Source organism: Anomaloglossus baeobatrachus, chromosome 6, assembly GCF_048569485.1.
Source record: "Anomaloglossus baeobatrachus isolate aAnoBae1 chromosome 6, aAnoBae1.hap1, whole genome shotgun sequence".
NCBI lineage: Eukaryota > Metazoa > Chordata > Amphibia > Anura > Aromobatidae > Anomaloglossus > Anomaloglossus baeobatrachus.
This window is the reverse complement of record NC_134358.1, coordinates 558247010-558267005: the sequence shown is the minus strand read 5'-3', so window position 1 is coordinate 558267005 and position 19996 is coordinate 558247010. Positions and strand designations below refer to the sequence as shown.

General features: G+C 44.4%; 1 protein-coding gene and 1 long non-coding RNA gene across 2 annotated transcripts in view; one reads left to right on the top strand and one right to left on the bottom strand.

Annotated features, from left to right (window-relative positions):
* LOC142243620 (uncharacterized) overlaps window positions 1-19996 on the top strand; it is a 53621-nt gene that overhangs the window by 25923 nt on the left and 7702 nt on the right. The window lies entirely within an intron of this gene.
* The window catches only part of SCIN (scinderin), a 135665-nt gene continuing 131804 nt past the window's right edge, over window positions 16136-19996 (bottom strand). The window contains exons 15-16 of the mRNA XM_075315716.1: window positions 17626-17686; window positions 16136-16546 (exon numbers count right to left, since the gene is read on the bottom strand). Coding sequence (XP_075171831.1) covers window positions 16413-16546; window positions 17626-17686 — 195 coding nt within the window. The 3' untranslated portion in view covers window positions 16136-16412. The remainder of the gene's footprint in view (window positions 16547-17625; window positions 17687-19996) is intronic.

The window sequence follows — 19996 nt, the reverse complement described above, 5'->3', positions numbered from 1 at the left end:
AAAAATAGCAGCAAAGGAAACTGATTGGCTTCTTCCCTGCATAATGTAATCAGTATAAGACTCTGTGATTTCTCCAAGGAGCAAACAATCTCCACCAGGTTCAGGTTCTCAGCAGACGTCCTGCACCTTCTCCTGATGTGGATACAGTAGGAAGGAAAAGGGTTAATTTCAATCATCAAATCTTCTGTTCTTTTTCTTACTAAAGAGCCGCGCTTCCTACAGAAACTTCCCCATACTCATTTACTTTTCTGTGTTTTGGTCTAAACTTTCCTTGAAAAGGAGAATTACAAAAACCTATAGAACGCAGGCATTGCAGAATTAAAGATCCCAAAATAAACAGCTTGGGACCACCATGTAAGGGGAAACCGAAACGCTGTGTAAACAGAGAAATAGATTAGTATTCGATAGGGCCAGTATTATAGTAGTTGTATTCTTATTCATAGAGGCAGTATTATAGTAGTTATATTCTTGTACATAGGAGCAGTATTATAGTAGTTATATTCTTGTACATAGGGGCAGTATTATAGTAGTTATATTCTTGTACATAGGGGGCAGTATTATAGTAGTTATATTCTTGTACATAGGAGCAGTATTATAGTAGTTATATTCTTGTACATAGGGGGAGTATTATAGTAGTTATATTCTTGTACATAGGAGCAGTATTATAGTAGTTATATTCCTGTACATAGGGGCAGTATTATAGTAGTTATATTCTTGTACATAGAGGCAGTATTATAGTAGTTATATTCTTGTACATAGCAGCAGTATTATAGTAGCTATATTCTTGTACATAGGAGGCAGTATTATAGTAGTTATATTCTTGTACATAGGGGCAGTATTATAGTAGTTATATTCTTGTACATAGAGGCAGTATTCTAGTAGTTATATTCTTGTACATAGGAGCAGTATTATAGTAGTTATATTCTTGCACATAGGGGCAGTATTATAGTAGTTATATTCTTGTACATAGAGGCAGTATTCTAGTAGTTATATTCTTGTACATAAGTGTCGCGGGCGGGGAGGAGGGTGTCAGCACACCGCGCTCACCCTCTTCTGCTCGGGTCCGGCAGCTGCTCAGTGGTGGCTCGAGCTGTGGGCCGGATCCCAGGGTTTCTCGAGCGACACTCCTCGCCCGTGAGTGAAAGGGGATTTGTGGTTGGGTGTGGGGGATTGTTATAGTTCGTGACGCCACCCACGGTTGTGGTGATTGCACCACCGCTGCTCCGGATGGGGATCCCGGGGATGGTGATGGGGAGCAGCCAGGTGTTGTGTTGCCCCTCCGTGGGTAGGGGTTGGTGATCCCGGGGCCCGGTGATGGGTTGTGAGGTGCGGGGCCTGGTGGGCGCAGGGACGCGGGGGCAGCGCTGTGCCTTGCGGCACTGTGGTACTCACTCAGCCTGAGACACGGACACAGTTTGTACGGTAAACCAAACGGCTGGTAGGACGGTCCCTTAGACGGCTGCACCTGCACTCCCGGTAGGTGACGGTGATGTCCCTCTTCCTTGCACCTATGGTTGACTTGTGGTAGCGGTGGATTCCCTCCGGTTACCCGCTCCCCGACTGCAATCTGGGCCGGAGGAGCTCTACACTTTGCCCGCAGGCGCTGGCCCTGAGAAACTGGTGCCTTGGCGGTGGCGGTGTCTCTCTGCTTCAGGTTGGGCTGTTGCCTTCAATCGGGACTTGGTTGCTGGGGGATCTACGTCCCCTTCACTGACGGATTCGGCAAATTTGGCGACTCCTAGCCTTGCCGGGGTCCGAGAGGCCCCTGCCCTGGTGCTGACTGTCCTTCGGAACACTGCTCCAGACCACCGGGCACACAGCCAACGGGGTCCTTCCAGGAACTTCCAAACGGTCCCCCTCCAGACAGTCACCGCCGTCGCTGACCTTGCTGTTCTGGCCCTACACAAAGCTGGGCTCTCAGGCTTTGCACACTCTCTGCTCTGTCACCACTTCTTGCTTTCCTCCTTTACTACTCTTCTTTCCTCCACTTTCACTTCTTTGTTGTTTACTCTAACCCTCAGCTAGACTTCACTCTTGCCCTGCCTGGGCTAACTGCCTGGTTTCTTCCCGCCTCCAGAACTGTGATCTCCTTGGTGGGCGGAGCCAACCGCCTGGCCCACCCCCTGGTGTGAATCATCAGCCTCTGGAGGAAGGCAACAAGGATTTCTGGTTCAGCTTAGGTGTGCCTACCTGGGATGTGGGGTGTGGTGGTGTTGTGACCTGTGACCCCTGGCTTGCCCAGGGCGACACATAAGGACAGTATTATAGTAGTTATATTCTTGTACATAGGGGCAGTATTATAGTAGTTATATTCTTGTACATAGGAGCAGTATTATAGTAGTTATATTCTTGCACATAGGGGCAGTATTATAGTAGTTATATTCTTGTACATAGGGAGCAGTATTATAGTAGTTATATTCTTGTAGATAGGGGCAGTATTATAGTAGTTATATTCTTGTACATAGGGGCAGTATTATAGTAGTTATATTCTTGTATATAGGAGCAGTATTATAGTAGTTATATTCTTGTACATAGGGGCAGTATTATAGTAGTTATATTCTTGTACATAGGAGCAGTATTATAGTAGTTATATTCTTGCACATAGGGGCAGTATTATAGTAGTTATATTCTTGTACATAGGGAGCAGTATTATAGTAGTTATATTCTTGTAGATAGGGGCAGTATTATAGTAGTTATATTCTTGTACATAGGGGCAGTATTATAGTAGTTATATTCTTGTATATAGGAGCAGTATTATAGTAGTTATATTCTTGTACATAGGGGCAGTATTATAGTAGTTATATTCTTGTACATAGGAGCAGTATTATAGTAGTTATATTCTTGCACATAGGGGCAGTATTATAGTAGTTATATTCTTGCACATAGGGGCAGTATTATAGTAGTTATATTCTTGTACATAGGGAGCAGTATTATAGTAGTTATATTCTTGTACATAGGGGCAGTATTATAGTAGTTATATTCTTGTACATAGGGGCAGTATTATAGTAGTTATATTCTTGTATATAGGAGCAGTATTATAGTAGTTATAATCTTGCACATAGGGGCAGTATTATAGTAGTTATATTCTTGTACATAGGGGCAGTATTATAGTAGTTATATTCTTGTACATAGGGGGCAGTATTATAGTAGTTATATTCTTGTACATGGGGCAGTATTATAGTATTTATATTATTGTACATTTTCTAGATATTTAGTTGTTTTTATTATTGTTCACCAATGACTCCTAGAAAAATTGTGACTGGACGAGTTATAGATTGATCATAAATGTGGCACATTTTAAACCTGTTTTTCAGATTTTGAAGGTGCAATATCTGCGTTTACTACAATATTTGTACATGGACCTTTTTGTTTCAGGCCATATCTTCTGTGAGTTTCCCGTCCTCCTTCAGAAGAGACCATGCAGGGGGCAAGGGAGGACAATAATACCCATGACCCCGGAGAACAGATGATCCTGCCCCCTGGTGACAGTGATTTACAGCAGATACTAGTGACAAGTGCTGCAATTATCACCAGGCTGCCAGATCTGCAAAGAAAGAGGATTTCTAAGCTTTGACCAATGCAAATACTTAATCATGGCTAAAGTTGTGATCCTGGGTAATTCTCATTTTCCTAACACAATGGTTTTGTTATTTTTACAGTTCACTTTTCAGTAATTCCTGTTATTGCATAATGTGCTGTTCTCAGCGTTCAGCTCAGGAATTACGCGGTTATATAACGTGTGGTATTTATAGATTCAGCTACACGGAGGTGAACGCTGCTACTTACTGCTAATTAGGAAATGGCCTCAGGATTCATTGTGTCAATTGTGTAATTGTATGAAGAATAGAAAAAGCAGAGTCTGATATAGAATATGGCACAACCCTGAGGAAGCCGTGCGAAACCCAAAAAAGGCTCAATTTATAGAGGCGAAACATCACATGTGGGCTAAAGAAAAAAAAAACACAGTTATTTTCGCTGGACATGATAGTTTGAATTGCTTCCATTTACAGTTGAAACCCTAAGGCTATGTGTCCACGGTAGAATGTACCTGCGGATTTTTCTGCATGAAAATCCGCGACTTTCGCGGCAAATCCGCACCTTTTTTTTGCCGCGGATTTGCCGCGGATTTTGAGGCAGATTTTTTTTTTTTTTTCCCATTCTATACCCAAAATCCGCACCAAAATCCGCAACAATAATTGACATGCTGCAGATTTTTCCGGATCAAAATCCGCCGCGGAAAAATCCGCAGCATGGACACAGCATTTCCAAAATGCCATTGAAATGGCTGGGAAGTGCCGCTGCTGCAGATTTTCGGAAAATCCGCGGCTTTTCCGCGAGAAATCCGCGGCAAAATCCGCGCATTTTCCGCAGCGTGGGCACATAGCCTTAGTTTCCCTCCGCTCTCTATAAAGACACATCTGCAGGTTTTTCCCTCCGCTCTCTATAAAGACACATTTGCAGGTTTTTACCTCTGCTCTCTATACAGACACATCTGCAGGTTTATTCTTCCTCTCTATAAAGACACATCTGCAGGTTTTTCCCTCCACTTTCTATACAGACACATCTGCAGGTTTTTCCCTCCACTTTCTATACAGACACATCTGCAGGTTTTTCCCTCCGCTCTCTATACAGACACATCTGCAGATTTTTCCCTCTGCTCTCTATAAAGACACATCTGTAGGTTTTTCCCTCTGCTCTCTATAAAGACACATCTGCAGGTTTTTCCCTCCGCTCTCTATACAGACACATCTACAGGTTTTTCCCTCCGCTCTCTATACAGACACATCTGCAGGTTTTTCCTCCCTATCCTCACATGAAATCAGAATAAACCTTTTCCGTTTTTCGTCAATTTGGAACCAAAATTATTTATATTTGATAAATGCCAGAATAATGAGAGAGAGAGAAGGTTTTAATGCATTTTTATTACTTTCTGCAAAGTTAGAAGTTTCCATACATACAAGTACTATGGGACAGCCCATATGATGATGTCATGTCTTTGGAAGCTTCTGATAGGTTTATTGGCAACATCTGAGTTAATTAGAGACACACCTGTGGATGTAGTTTAATGCACACATGTATCACACGGCTTCTTTGTGTAGCATCATTGGAAAGTCAACAGAAATCAGCCAAGATCTCAGGACGAGAATTGGGACTTGCACAAGTCTGGTTCATCCTTGCGTGCAATTTCCAGATGCCTGAAGGAGCCTCATTCATCTGTACAAACAATTATTTTGCAAGTACAAACAAGATACAGTGCCTACAAGTAGTATTCAACCCCCTGCAGATTTAGCAGGTTTACACATTCGGAATTAACTTGGCATTGTGACATTTGGACTGTAGATCAGCCTGGAAGTGTGAAATGCAGCAAAAAAGAATGTTATTTCTTTCTTTTTTTTTTTTTTTTTTTTAAATTGTGAAAAGTTTATTCAGAGGGTCATTTATTATTCAACCCCTCAAACCACCAGAATTCTGTTTGGTTCCCCTAAAGTATTAAGATTAAGAAGTATTTCAGGCACAAAGAACAATGAGCTTCACATGTTTGGATTAATTATCTCTTTTTCCAGCCTTTTCTGACTAATTAAGACCCTCCCCAAACTTGTGAACAGCACTCATACTTGGTCAACATGGGAAAGACAAAGGAGCATTCCAAGGCCATCAGAGACAAGATCGTGGAGGGTCACAAGGCTGGCAAGGGGTACAAAACCCTTTCCAAGGAGTTGGGCCTACCTGTCTCCACTGTTGGGAGCATCATCCGGAAGTGGAAGGCTTATGGAACTACTGTTAGCCTTCCACGGCCTGGACAGCCTTTGAAAGTTTCCACCCGTGCCGAGGCCAGGCTTGTCCGAAGAGTCAAGGCTAACCCAAGGACAACAAGGAAGGAGCTCCGGGAAGATCTCATGGCAGTGGGGACATTGGTTTCAGTCAATACCATAAATAACGTACTCCACCGCAATGGTCTCCGTTCCAGACGAGCCCGTAAGGTACCTTTACTTTCAAAGCGTCATGTCAAGGCTTGTCTACAGTTTGCTCATGATCACTTGGAGGACTCTGAGACAGACTGGTTCAAGGTTCTCTGGTCTGATGAGACCAAGATCGAGATCTTTGGTGCCAACCACACACGTGACGTTTGGAGACTGGATGGCACTGCATATGACCCCAAGAATACCATCCCTACAGTCAAGCATGGTGGTGGCAGCATCATGCTGTGGGGCTGTTTCTCAGCCAAGGGGCCTGACCATCTGGTCCGCATCCATGGGAAGATGGATAGCACGGCCTACCTGGAGATTTTGGCCAAGAACCTCCGCTCCTCCATCAAGGATCTTAAGATGGGTCGTCATTTCATCTTCCAACAAGACAACGACCCAAAGCACACAGCCAAGAAAACCAAGGCCTGGTTCAAGAGGGAAAAAATCAAGGTGTTGCAGTGGCCTAGTCAGTCTCCTGACCTTAACCCAATTGAAAACTTGTGGAAGGAGCTCAAGATTAAAGTCCACATGAGACACCCAAAGAACCTAGATAACTTGGAGAAGATCTGCATGGAGGAGTGGGCCAAGATAACTCCAGAGACCTGTGCCGGCCTGATCTTTTCTTATAAAAGACGATTATTAGCTGTAATTGCAAACAAGGGTTATTCCACAAAATATTAAACCTAGGGGTTGAATAATAATTGACCCACACTTTTATGTTGAAAATTTATTAAAATTTAACTGAGCAACATAACTTGTTGGTTTGTAAGATTTATGCATCTGTTAATAAGTCCTGCTCTTGTTTGAAGTTTGCAGGCTCTAACTTATTTGCATCTTATCAAACCTGCTAAATCTGCAGGGGGTTGAAGACTACTTGTAGGCACTGTAGGAATGTTCAGCCATCATACCGCTCAGGAAGGAGACGGGTTATGTGTACCAGACATGAACGTGCTTTGGTCAGACATGTGCAGATCAACCCAAGAACAAAAGCAAAATCCCTTGTGAAGATGCTGGCGGAAGCTGGTAACATTGTGTCATTATACACAGTGAAACGTGTACTGTATCAACATGGGCTGAAAGACCACTCTGCCAGGAAGAAGCCATTACTCCAAAAGAAGCATAAAAAAGACAGATGTGTCTTCATAGAGAGCGGAGGGAAAAACCTGCAGATGTGTCTTTATAGAGAGTGGAGGGAAAAACCTGCAGATGTATCTTTTTAGATAGTGGATGTAAACTTCTGGTTTCAACTGTATATATTTCTAGCTGTATTTCTTTATATCTATTTATGAAATATCTATTTTTATACATCTTTATCTTCCTATATATCGCTGGTACCATCACAGGATTCCGATGGTGATTTGGTACCATACACGGGAGCAGAGGACAAGGCAGGAGCCATGGAATTATATCTACCCTATACAACATTGATGCTTCCCTGGTGTATATAAAATGGCGGTGACCAAGTCTGCATTTTGTTCGCAGGATGTTACATTGTGTTATTAGGTGATTTGTCAGCTCCATTGTGCCTCATCATTGCTGTATTATTGGGGCGTCTTATGTAGCAGATGGGTGCATGTGACTGCGGATCATTATCTCCCGTCCTGGACACTCTGTGTAACTTGGGGTGAAACTCCTGGTATCTGCACAACAGTTCCAAGGACACAACAGGGCCATAGCCTTTCACATGAAAATTACTTTGACTTTCTTAGCAATTAGCATCTCATTGTTTTCAAGACCTCTTAATTTCCTCCTGAGAATTGCTGACAAGGTCATCTCCACCTGGATAATGCTGTGCACATAATGCGGGCTGGATCTGAGGCAAGATGGCTCATATGTGCTCCTAGGGTTAGGAATAAGCCAATTTATAGACGATGATAGACACCTCCTTTTCTCCATGTAATTCCAGTTACTTGCCCTGCCCCATTGCCCCCAGTGTATAACATCCAACCCCATTGCCCCCAGTGTATAACATCCAGCCCCATTACCCCCAGTGTATAACATCCGACCCCATTACCTCCAGTGTATAACATCCGGCCCCATTACCCCCAGTGTATAACATCCGGCCCCATTGCCCCCAGTATATAACATCCAACCCCATTGCCCCCAGTGTATAACATCCAACCCCATTACCTCCAGTGTATAACATCCGGCCCCATTACCCCCAGTGTATAACATCCGGCCCCATTGCCCCCAGTATATAACATCCAGCCCCATTACCCCCAGTGTATAACATCCGACCCCATTACCTCCAGTGTATAACATCCGGCCCCATTACCCCCAGTGTATAACATCCGGCCCCATTACCCCCAGTGTATAACATCCAACCCCATTGCCCCCAGTGTATAACATCCAACCCCATTGCCCCCAGTGTATAACATCCAACCCCATTACCCCCAGTGTATAACGTCCGGCCCCATTACCCCCAGTGTATAACATCCGGCCCCATTACCCCCAGTGTATAACGTCCGGCCCCATTACCCCCAGTGTATAACATCCAGCCCCATTACCCCCAGTGTATAACATCCGGCCCCATTACCCCCAGTGTATAACATCCGGCCCCATTACCCCCAGTGTATAACATCCAACCCCATTGCCCCCAGTGTATAACATCCAACCCCATTACCCCCAGTGTATAACGTCCGGCCCCATTACCCCCAGTGTATAACATCCAGCCCCATTACCCCCAGTGTATAACGTCCGGCCCCATTACCCCCAGTGTATAACATCCAGCCCCATTACCCCCAGTGTATAACGTCCGGCCCCATTACCCCCAGTGTATAACATCTGGCCCCATTACCCCCAGTGTATAACATCCAGCCCCATTACCCCCAGTGTATAACATCCAGCCCCATTACCCCCAGTGTATAACGTCCGGCCCCATTACCCCCAGTGTATAACATCCAGCCCCATTACCCCCAGTGTATAACATCCGGCCCCATTACCCCCAGTGTATAACATCCGGCCCCATAACCCCCGGTGTATAACATCCGGCCCCATTACCCCCGGTGTATAACATCCGGCCCCATTACCCCCAGTATATAACATCCAGCCCCATTACCCCAGTGTATAACATCCGGCCCCATTACCCCCAGTGTATAACATCCGGCCCCATTACCCCCAGTGTATAACATCCGGCCCCATTACCTCCAGTGTATAACATCCGGCCCCATTACCCCCAGTGTATAACATCCGGCCCCATTACCCCAGTGTATAACATCCGGCCCCATTACCCCCAGTGTATAACATCCGGCCTCATTACCCCCAGTGTATAACATCCAGCCCCATTACCCCCGGTGTATAACATCCAGCCCCATTACCCCCGGTGTATAACATCCGGCCCCATTACCCCCAGTGTATAACATCCGGCCCCATTACCCCCGGTGTATAACATCCGGCCCCATTACCCCCAGTGTATAACATCCGGCCCCATTACCCCCAGTGTATAACATCCGGCCCCATTACCCCCAGTGTATAACATCCGGCCTCATTACCCCCAGTGTATAACATCCGGCCCCATTACCCCCAGTGTATAACATCCGGCCCCATTACCCCCGGTGTATAACATCCGGCTCCATTACCCCCGGTGTATAACATCCGGCCCCATTACCCCCAGTATATAACATCCAGCCCCATTACCCCAGTGTATAACATCCGGCCCCATTACCCCCAGTGTATAACATCCGGCCCCATTACCCCCAGTGTATAACATCCGGCCCCATTACCCCTGGTGTATTATATCTCGCCTAGTGACGATAGCCGTGGGAAGTGGCTACTGCCATATTGGGGCCTCTCAAATGTCACTCTTGTGCTTTTATTGCAAAAACGAAGGGGTCAACCTGATACAATCAATGCTAGAGCCAATCACATTAGGTGCCGCTATTTAACAGAGCAGAACCTTACGTTACAAGGAGTGAGCACAGCTTATGGTCCCTCTCCATCCAGACATTGCACATGGCCATCATACATTTATGGAGGCCATTATTAAGGGGGAGTTTGGTGGAACATCATGATCGGCCGCGCAGAGCCCAGACGGCAAAACATCTCACAGAGTCCTCCAAATTCTTGATGTGTATGGATATAGAATGGGGGAGGGGTGCAGAAAAGCTCCTGGAGGTGGATGGGGGGGGGTCACATACTTTTTTTTTTTTTTTCCCCATATTGTGTATCTCCCACCACTATTCTCAATAGACTTTGTATACCAGGTAATATAACCTCAGAGGGGAACAGACTAAACACTGTGTTATCACCAATCATCGTGATCCAGAATGTGAAGACATTGTGATCAGTTGGGATTGCAGAACCCATTTTTCCTTTTCAGAATGGGATTTCCTTAAAGCTAGTAGTCCATCGGGACAGATTTTTTTTATTTCCTAAATGTAGACCCCTATGGATCCACAGACTGATAATTTATGTTTTGAAAGGTTGTTGTAATGTTCGTGAGCGCACCGCACCCCAGTCTCCCGGCTTCCTGCTTACCAGGGGCACTGCGCTCTGGAGCTTGATAGTTCAATCCTGCTACTTCGTCACACTGTTGTCCCCCTCTGGTGCCACTATGAGTGTCACGTGTGTCACATGTGACAGACAGTCCTTTGGTGTCCATCTATAGAAGCACATAGTGTTCGGCTGCACAAATATTTCCCTGGCCTATTTATTACTGCTTGGTTTTCATCTCTTTCCCTTTAGGACCCTGTAGAGCTCTTCAGCCTTTGAGCTGTTTTTCATCAGCACTTCCCTTAATGTCTTTATATACCCTCATTTCCCCTTAATCTGTGCTGGTGATAGCTCAGAAGTCATCTAGAGATAAGTTATTCGTTCATTCCCCCTGTTTGTGCTCCTTGTTTCTTCTTTAGAGCTTACTGGTTGACTAAGCACTCATCCCATCCATTCCCTACTTAGGGTCTACTTCAGGGTCAGCCAGGGTCAGGTATCTGGCTCGGCGCATAGGTGCAGAACCTATCTAGGGAGGTGAGGGAAGCCAGGTGTAACGTCTGCCTGGATCAACAGACTCAGGGGGGATGTAATGGACAGACTAGAGGGAAGCCACTGAGCAAGCAGGACCCCCAGAACCCTGAAACCCTTTAACCCCTATACAGGGATTTGGAATTACAAAGGGCTCTGGAGATCACTACCTGTGGAAGGCTGCAGTCCGATGAGAGTAGTCGTCAGGCAGGGTCAAACCAGGAATTGCAGAACAGGGACAGAATCAGCAGACAAGGACGTAATCAGAAAACCTGAGGATGGCAAGTGTATCTTGCTGAAACGCGTTGTGTTAATACAAGAGCTTTATGTTATTAATAATAAAGCCAAATTTCTTAAAAGATCAAAGACCAAAGATCTATTATTAGCGCTCACAAAGACCGGAATCTTTTTTCTGTAGTCAGAAAACGGAGCAGAGGTCAAATCTGGATCGGGCAGCGAGGTACAAAAACAGCAGGCAGGAGGGTAGTCAGGAAACACGCAGAAGTCAGCACACAGGAATCCCAAAACAGAATAGGGCGGACCAGGAGCCAGGAAATCAGAACTATCTCTGGCAGTGGTCATGTGACAGGAGGGGGAATAAGAAGGGTGTGGTGTCTTCCCATTGGCTGTAGCTGAACGCTGGCAACTTCAGCTGGAAGACACACGCCACCCACAGTCAGCCAGCGGTACTGCAGATCCCAAGATAACCCAGCTCAGTGGATGATCGGAGCCTGCGCCCACCGGTGCCGCTGGCATCGACTCCTCTCCCATCACCAGCACCATCCACGGAAGGAACACGGCGTCGCCTGGCGATCGGAGCAGAAGTCGCTGGAGCAGACTCCGGCGGTGACGTAACACCAGGGTCCAGCGGTAGGCTTGGCCAGAGGTCACCATCTCCCCCTTCCCTAGACACAGACATTCCCTTCCCTTTCGCTGTTCCCTTGGTACTTCCCTGTGCCTAATGTGACAATGAGGAGCACTACGATCCAGCATGGCGGTCAGCTTGACAACTGCGCTTTTTTAATAATATAGCAAATACCCAGCAAACGTGCATGCCTTACCTAGTGAGCCAGCAAGACTTGGAGACTGAAGATATGGCTGGAAACCAAGGCAACAAGCAATAAAATATAAAATTAAATCTTTTCAGAAGATGTCAATTAAAAACATGCTTGTTTTTAACTATCTGAAAAGTTAAGAAAACTGAAACTTTCCAAATTGAATGACTATGAAATAATCCATGGTTAATAAAGGACCCTGGGGCCTCGCTTAATGTCATCCCATTGTCCTAATAAACTTTGTTGACTGTCATGGCGGCATCAGCCTCGATTCCGATCGCAGATACTGACACTCCGCCCGATGGTTTCTCTGGTGTCTGGGATCAACACAGGCTGACTCTGGTCTGCTTGTTTCTTTAATCAAATGTGGGGAGACCTATCACATTTGCTTCCCTCCTATTTATGCTGGTTGAATCCTTTTATCTATGCCAGCTATAAATTATTCTAAGTTTGTGTGTGAGGTGTAGTGTGCCAGACGTTTTGAAGATAGTTGTGCCTTTTGATTGGTGCGGTTGTGGAGCTTACCCTTGTTGATTTGTACTTCCTTCCTGCTCTTGTTTTCCTCCTGTCTTATTATGTGTGTGTGTGTGCTGTGTGAATAAGTTTTTTGGTTTTCCCTTGTCTGTCTTTGTGATTTCAACACACTCCTGTCTCGTTCCACCCTGGGGGAAGGGGGAATTAAATCAGGACTAGTCAGGAGCAAGGCAAGGAAGGAGACTCAGGATTCTCCACCATCAGGAGTATCGTTGAGGTTAGGGATAGCATAGGTCCCCCTAGCTTGAGGGACTGCTTAGGAGCTCTGGTTCCCAACTATCCCATAGTCATTGTGACAAGTAGTGGTTGCACCCTCGGCCACAAAAAAACACTAGGCCAAAGATCAGGACTGGTCAGGAGCAGGGCCAGGAAGGAGACTCAGGCCTCTCCACCATTAGGAGTATCCTTGAGGTTAGGGATGTTATAGGGTCCCCTAGCTTCAGGAATAGCTTAGGAGCTCAAATTGTAAAAATTATTTGCAGTCCAATTGGTAGCTATTGACAATATGTTCAATTGGCCACACCGGTGTATTTAAGCGATAGAAGCCCCCCAAAGTTTTTTTGGCCTCCTGAGGAGATTTGCTATCCATATGGTCTCCCCTACATTCTCTGTAAGGTGTCATGGTAATAAAGACACTATTATCTTACATCTGACGTTAGATCTTATAAAATAGGAATGCGGAATCCATTAGAAAGGATCCTGACTGTTGGTGAAGGTTCCCGTGGGGAGGTGTTGGGACGCGTTGCTCCCTTGTGACTGCTCCTTTCACTTACATCGTGATGTTCCGACACTTGTGACACATTAATTAGGAGCTTATTATGTTGTCGCTGATCTCTTAGTGGAATACGGTCGCGTTAACCTCACAGAGAAAGGAGCAGAAGACAGAAAGTACGAACACGCAGAGCACAATACTATTATTACTGGGGATTTATGATCGTGCAAAGGTGAAAAATAAGCAGTAAATGGAATCTGAGGTTGTGAAGGCCACACGTCCCTTCTGCGCTTCACGCTGCACAGAGCCTTGATGTAATTAATGTCTAAATATAGGCTAAGTCATAGAAGGAAGAATAAGATTACAAAGAAGTCACCGCATATGAAGCAGATCTCCACAAAGTGTAAGAATCAGAGAACAACCGCCCTTCCCATAAAATCAGCAGCACACAGTACATTTTGGGATTAGCACTGTCTTTCTTTCTTTGGGATTGATCTTCCTTCTCTGGAGTTGGCATCACCCCTTCCTCCTTTGGGGTCAGCAGCACATCTTCCCTTTGGAAGGACAGCACATCTTCCACGCATTGCACACCTTTCTCTTGGGGTCGGCTCCACGTCTTCTTTCTCTCAAGGCCAGCTGAGCGTCTTCTTCCTCTTGGGGAACGCAGTGCGCCTTCTGTCTCTTGTGGTCAGCTGTGTGTCTTCCTATGGCAGTTGGCTGTACACCTTCCTCCTCTTGTGGTTCACTGCGCGTCTTCTTCCTCTTGGGGTTGGCTGCGCGTCTTCTTCCTCTTGGGGTTGGCTGCGCGTCTTCTTCCTTTTGGGGTTTGCTGCTCGCCTTCTTCCTCTTGTGGTCAGCTGCACATCTTCTTCCTCTTGTGGTCGGCTGCACCTTCTTCCTTTTGGGGTTTGCTGCTCGCCTTCTTCCTCTTGTGGTCGGCTGCACATCTTCCTCTTTTTGTGGTTCACTGCGCGTCTTCTTCCTCTTGCAGTTGGTTGCACGTCTTCTTCCTCTTGGCGTTGGCTGCTCACCTTCTTCCTCTTGGGGCTGGCTGCACGTCTTCTTCCCTTTTGGGGTTTGCTGCTCGCCTTCTTCCTCTTGTGGTCAGCTGCACATCTTCTTCCTCTTGTGGTCGGCTGCACCTTCTTCCTTTTGGGGTTTGCTGCTCGCCTTCTTCCTCTTGTGGTTGGCTGCACATCTTCCTCCTTTTGTGGTTCACTGCGCGTCTTCTTCCTCTTGCAGTTGGTTGCACGTCTTCTTCCTCTTGGGGTTGACTGCGCACCTTCCTCTTGGGGTTGGCTGTGCACTTTCTTCCTCATGTGGTCGGCTGCATGTCTTCTTCCTTTTGGTGTTGGCTGCTCGCCTTTCTCCTCTTTTTTCTTGGAAATTCATTTATCCTCTTGGATGTTGTTTCTCTTGGTATTGAAAACATGCCCCTTTTGCGATCTACACTTCTTCCTCCTCTTAGGATTTGCTACACACCTTCATTGTGGGATCAAATATATATCTTTCTAATGTTGGGTTAGCAGTGTATAGTTATTGTCGTGGTGGCAGTTAGCACCTTTGTTAGGTGAGTTAGCAGCACCCTTTCCTCTCCTAACAGCGGAAACACACCTTCTTTTCTTGAGATGTCACTAACCTGAGTGACGTCACCGCTCATCGCTGCGGGTCATTCATTGTCTGGAGCTTACAGCGAGCAGTCATGTTCCATAATCGTGCCTTATGAGATTGAGATGTTGCAGAGTTGAATCATCGTGGGACCTCGTGTGGATTATGTCAGACCTGCAGAGGTATTTGGGGGTTAATAAAGTGGTTAAAAAGGGTGTTTTTTTGTCTTTTATTCCAAAGGAAGGATTTTTTTGGTGTTTGTGTTGATATAATTTCACTTACGGATTATTTATGAAGGGGGTCTCCTAGATGCCTGCCATTACTAATCTAGAGCTTAGTGACATCTGTGGGCTGTTATTAACCACTTATATTACCTCGATTGCCACTGCACCAGGGCAATCAGGAAAAGCCAGGATTGTCGCATCTATGAATGCGACAATTCCGGAGGCAGCTGTAGGTTGCTATTCTTAGCCTGGGGGGTCCCAATAACCATGGGACTCCCTAGGCTGAGAATACCACCCCCAGCTGTTGAGCTTTATCATAGCTGGGTAGCAAAATTGGGGGGGAGCGCATGCCGTTTTTTAAAAATTATTTATTTACATAATTTAAAAAAAAAAAAGCTTCATGTGATTCCTCTTATTTTGATACACAGCCAAGATAAGCGCACGGCTGGGGGCTGCAGCATGTAGCTGTATGCTTTACCTTTTCCGGGTATCATAATATGGGGGCTCTACACCAATTGTTTTATTTAGTTATTTTTTTATCACGATACTGACCCACAGACAGTTGCACGTCCTGGTGCCTGTGATTGGCTGCAGTCAGATGCGATCTCATAGGCTGGGGGCGCGTCTGACTTCAACCAATCATAGACGACTGGACGGCCAGTGGGCGGGGAAAGCAGTGCATATGGATGAGCATTAATGAGCAGCCCAGTAAGTGAAGGAGAGGCTGCGGGAACAGTTACAGCCGTGACGGAGCCTTGGTAAGTATGAAGCGCTTGCTTTTCTTTATTTTTCCTTTATTTTACTGGATCCGGATCAATATCTGGAATCCCCGGCCCGTGTCCGGCACCCGGGCACCTTTGAAACCAGATCAATATCTGGAATCCCCGGCCCGTGTCCGGCACCCGGGCACCTTTTGAAACCATACAGATCTGGACTTTTACAGTCTGGGTCCACTCATCACCATCAATAATGAATCGGTATGCGGTGAGCTCCCCCTAGTGGTGACAGAAATATCATTTTACAATTTATTAACTTTTTTCTCCTGAACTTCGTGTACAAAACTGGGACATAAAACTCTTGTTCTGAATTTTAATATTTTTATTCAACGTTCCAAAACATAAAGGCCATTTTTTTGAAATTTTTAAAAAAATATGAAGGTAATGAAAAGATATATTAAAGGTAAAAATGGCAGACATTTAAAGTAACATCTGTAACATGTTTATCCAAACAGCCACAACAAGCCGCGGCGGGGAGTCGCATCAAGGAATGTGGTTACATGGCTGTAATTACATGAATGATATAACTGGATATTGGAGTATGGCCGTCCTCATGGTCACGGGTCCGCGCAGATCTGTTACTGCTGCCACCTGCTGCAATCCCAGCCCAGGAACCAGCCAGTGAATGTTGGGGGTTCATGGCCCTGTTTCACGGTGGAAATGGGGATTCGTTTATCTCTTCCGGAGGGATCGGTGTCAATGTATTGCTTGGCTGGAAGGAAAAAAAGAGACATTTTTGGTAAATATCTGCTGTCATAACATTAGGTAAAGGGACAGTATAGACTAGAGAGACAACAGTGACACCTTCAGGTTAAAAGTAGGTACTGCGCTTTATCAAAACTAAAACGTTGAGCAAATCAAAGGAAAAACAGAAAAAATCACAGGACAAGGCGGCTGTCATCCCCGGGAAATGAGCTGCATGAGGCTGTACATTTACTGGGTCAGTGTGTCTGTCACTGCTATGGGCATGTGGCCGTAGCTGTTATGGGGGCTCTACGGCTCTCACTAGTATGGTTGGCAGTGTGGTTGTCACTACTATGGTGGGCCCTGTGACTGTCACTGGTATGGGGGCTCCTGTGGTTGTTAGTGTTATGGGGGCCCTGTAGCTTTCCCTACTATGGAAGGCCATGTGGCTATCACTGTTATGGGGGCCTTGTGGCCTTCACTAATATGGGGAGCTATGTGGTTGTCACTATTATGGGGGCACGGTGGCTGTTACTACTATAGTGGGCCCTGTAGTTGTAGCTGTTATGGGAGTCCTGTGGCTGTCACTGTTATGGGAGTCCTGTGGCTGTCACTACCATGGTGAGCCCTGTGGCTGTCACTGGTACGCATATGGGGGACCCTGTGATTGTCACTGTTATGGGGCCCTGTGGCTGTCATTGTTAAGGGGGGCCACATGGCTGTCACTGTTATGGAGGCCATGTGGCTGTCACTGGTATAGGGGCCATGTGCCTGTCACTGTTAAGGGGGCCCTATGGCTATCACTATTATGGGGGCACTGTGGCTATCACTGTTATCAGGCCCCTTAAAACCTTTTCTAGCGGGAGGACCCGGCCTGACAGCCCCCAGACCTCAGCGTCCCGATCCCTTCCAACTAGAAATTGGAGGAAGGAGCCTAATCTCGCTGTTCGGACCTTTTAGACTTTTGATTTTTCTTTCCTATTAGTTGAATGCTCTGATTGCACATTGATATGGCGGTATAGCACATAGCGCTCCTCTCGGGCCTCATGTGGCTCATTAAACAATGACACCCGCACAATCCTCATCTACCTGGGGTCAGATTCTCACCTGATTTCAAGGATTCTTTCTTCTCGACTTCATTAGCATCTTTACCGATCCATAAGAAAATCTGAGAATAAAGAAAAAGCCGGTGAGCAGCGCGAAGACTCAGCGGATCCAGCGACGGCTCTTATTACACAATATGTGTATGTACGAGAAAAGAAATGAAAGGTGATGTACATAACCCTGCACAAAATAAAAACCGCCACTGTGTGCCAGAAGAAATCATCACATAAAGCTTCACCATGACATATGGGGCTAGACAAAAAGCAGAAACTGGCTCATAATAATAGCACAACATGGCAGTATGAGAATGTCTGCAACCAACCCATCAAATGCACAGTAATTATTAGTGTTCCCCCGTGGTCCCCACATAGCTTTCTCATGAGCCAGATCAGACACCCCCATACTTTGCACTGACGAGGGGCAAGCACCCCGAAACACCGTGTCTGCAAATTGGGATTCTGATCTGGCTTATATATCCTGAGTCATATTTTAAAGGATTGTTGAAAATCCACTTGTGACTTTTAGGATCGCTACTTCCAATAGGTGGCGCTGTGCTAGAGTTTGTCTCCTTTACTGGAGAGACAATTTCAGTAATTATTAGGATTGTAATACATTGTACGTAGGGTAGTATTATAGTAGTTATAGTCTTGTACATAGGAGCAGTATTATAGTAGTTATATTCTTGTACATAGGAGCAGTATTATAGTAGTTATAGTCTTGTACATAGGAGCAGTATTATAGTAGTTATAGTCTTGTACATAGGAGCAGTATTATAGTAGTTATATTCTTGTACATAGGGGCAGTATTATAGTAGTTATATTCTTGTACATAGTAGCAGTATTATAGTAGTTATATTCTTGTACATAGGAGTAGTATAGTAGTTATATTCTTGTACATAGGGGCAGTATTATAGTAGTTATATTCTTGTACATAGTAGCAGTATTATAGTAGTTATATTCTTGTACATAGGGGCAGTATTATAGTAGTTATATTCTTGTACATAGGAGCAGTATTATAGTAGTTATAGTCTTGTACATAGGAGCAGTATTATAGTAGTTATAGTCTTGTACATAGGAGCAGTATTATAGTAGTTATAGTCTTGTACATAGGAGCAGTATTATAGTAGTTATATTCTTGTACATAGGAGCAGTATTATAGTAGTTATATTCTTGTACATAGGAGTAGTATAGTAGTTATATTCTTGTACATAGGAGTAGTATAGTAGTTATATTCTTGTACATAGGGGCAGTATTATAGTAGTTATATTCTTGTACATAGTAGCAGTATTATAGTAGTTATATTCTTGTACATAGGAGTAGTATAGTAGTTATATTCTTGTACATAGGGGCAGTATTATAGTAGTTATATTCTTGTACATAGGGGCAGTATTATAGTAGTTATATTCTTGTACATAGGGGGCAGTAGTATAGTATTATATTCTTGTACATAGGGGCAGTATTATAGTAGTTATATTCTTGTATATAGGAGCAGTATTATAGTAGTTATATTCTTGTACATAGAGGCAGTATTATAGTAGTTATATTCTTGTACATAGTAGCAGTATTATAGTAGTTATATTCTTGTACATAGGAGCAGTAGTATAGCAGTTATATTCTTGTACATAAGGGCAGTATTATAGTAGTTATAATCTTGTACATAGTAGCAGTATTATAGTAGTTATATTCTTGTACATAGGGGCAGTATTATAGTAGTTATATTCTTGTACATAGTAGCAGTATTATAGTAGTTATATTCTTGTACATAGGAGGCAGTAGTATAGTATTATATTCTTGTACATAGGGGCAGTATTATAGTAGTTATATTCTTGTATATAGGAGCAGTATTATAGTAGTTATATTCTTGTACACAGAGGCAGTATTATAGTAGTTATATTCTTGTACATAGTAGCAGTATTATAGTAGTTATATTCTTGTACATAGGGGCAGTATTATAGTAGTTATATTCTTGTACATAGGAGCAGTATTATAGTAGTTATATTCTTGTACATAGGGGCAGTATTATAGTAGTTATATTCTTGTACATAGTAGCAGTATTATAGTAGTTATATTCTTGTACATAGGAGCAGTATTATAGTAGTTATATTCTTGTATATAGGAGTAGTATTATAGCAGTTATATTCTTGTATATAGGGGCAGTATTATAGTAGTTATATTCTTGTACATAAGGGGCAGTATTATATTCTTGTACATAGAGGCAGTATTATAGTAGTTATATTCTTGTACATAGGGGCAGTATTATAGTAGTTATATTCTTGTATATAGGGGCAGTATTATAGTAGTTATATTCTTGTACATAAGGGGCAGTATTATATTCTTGTACATAGAGGCAGTATTATAGTAGTTATATTCTTGTA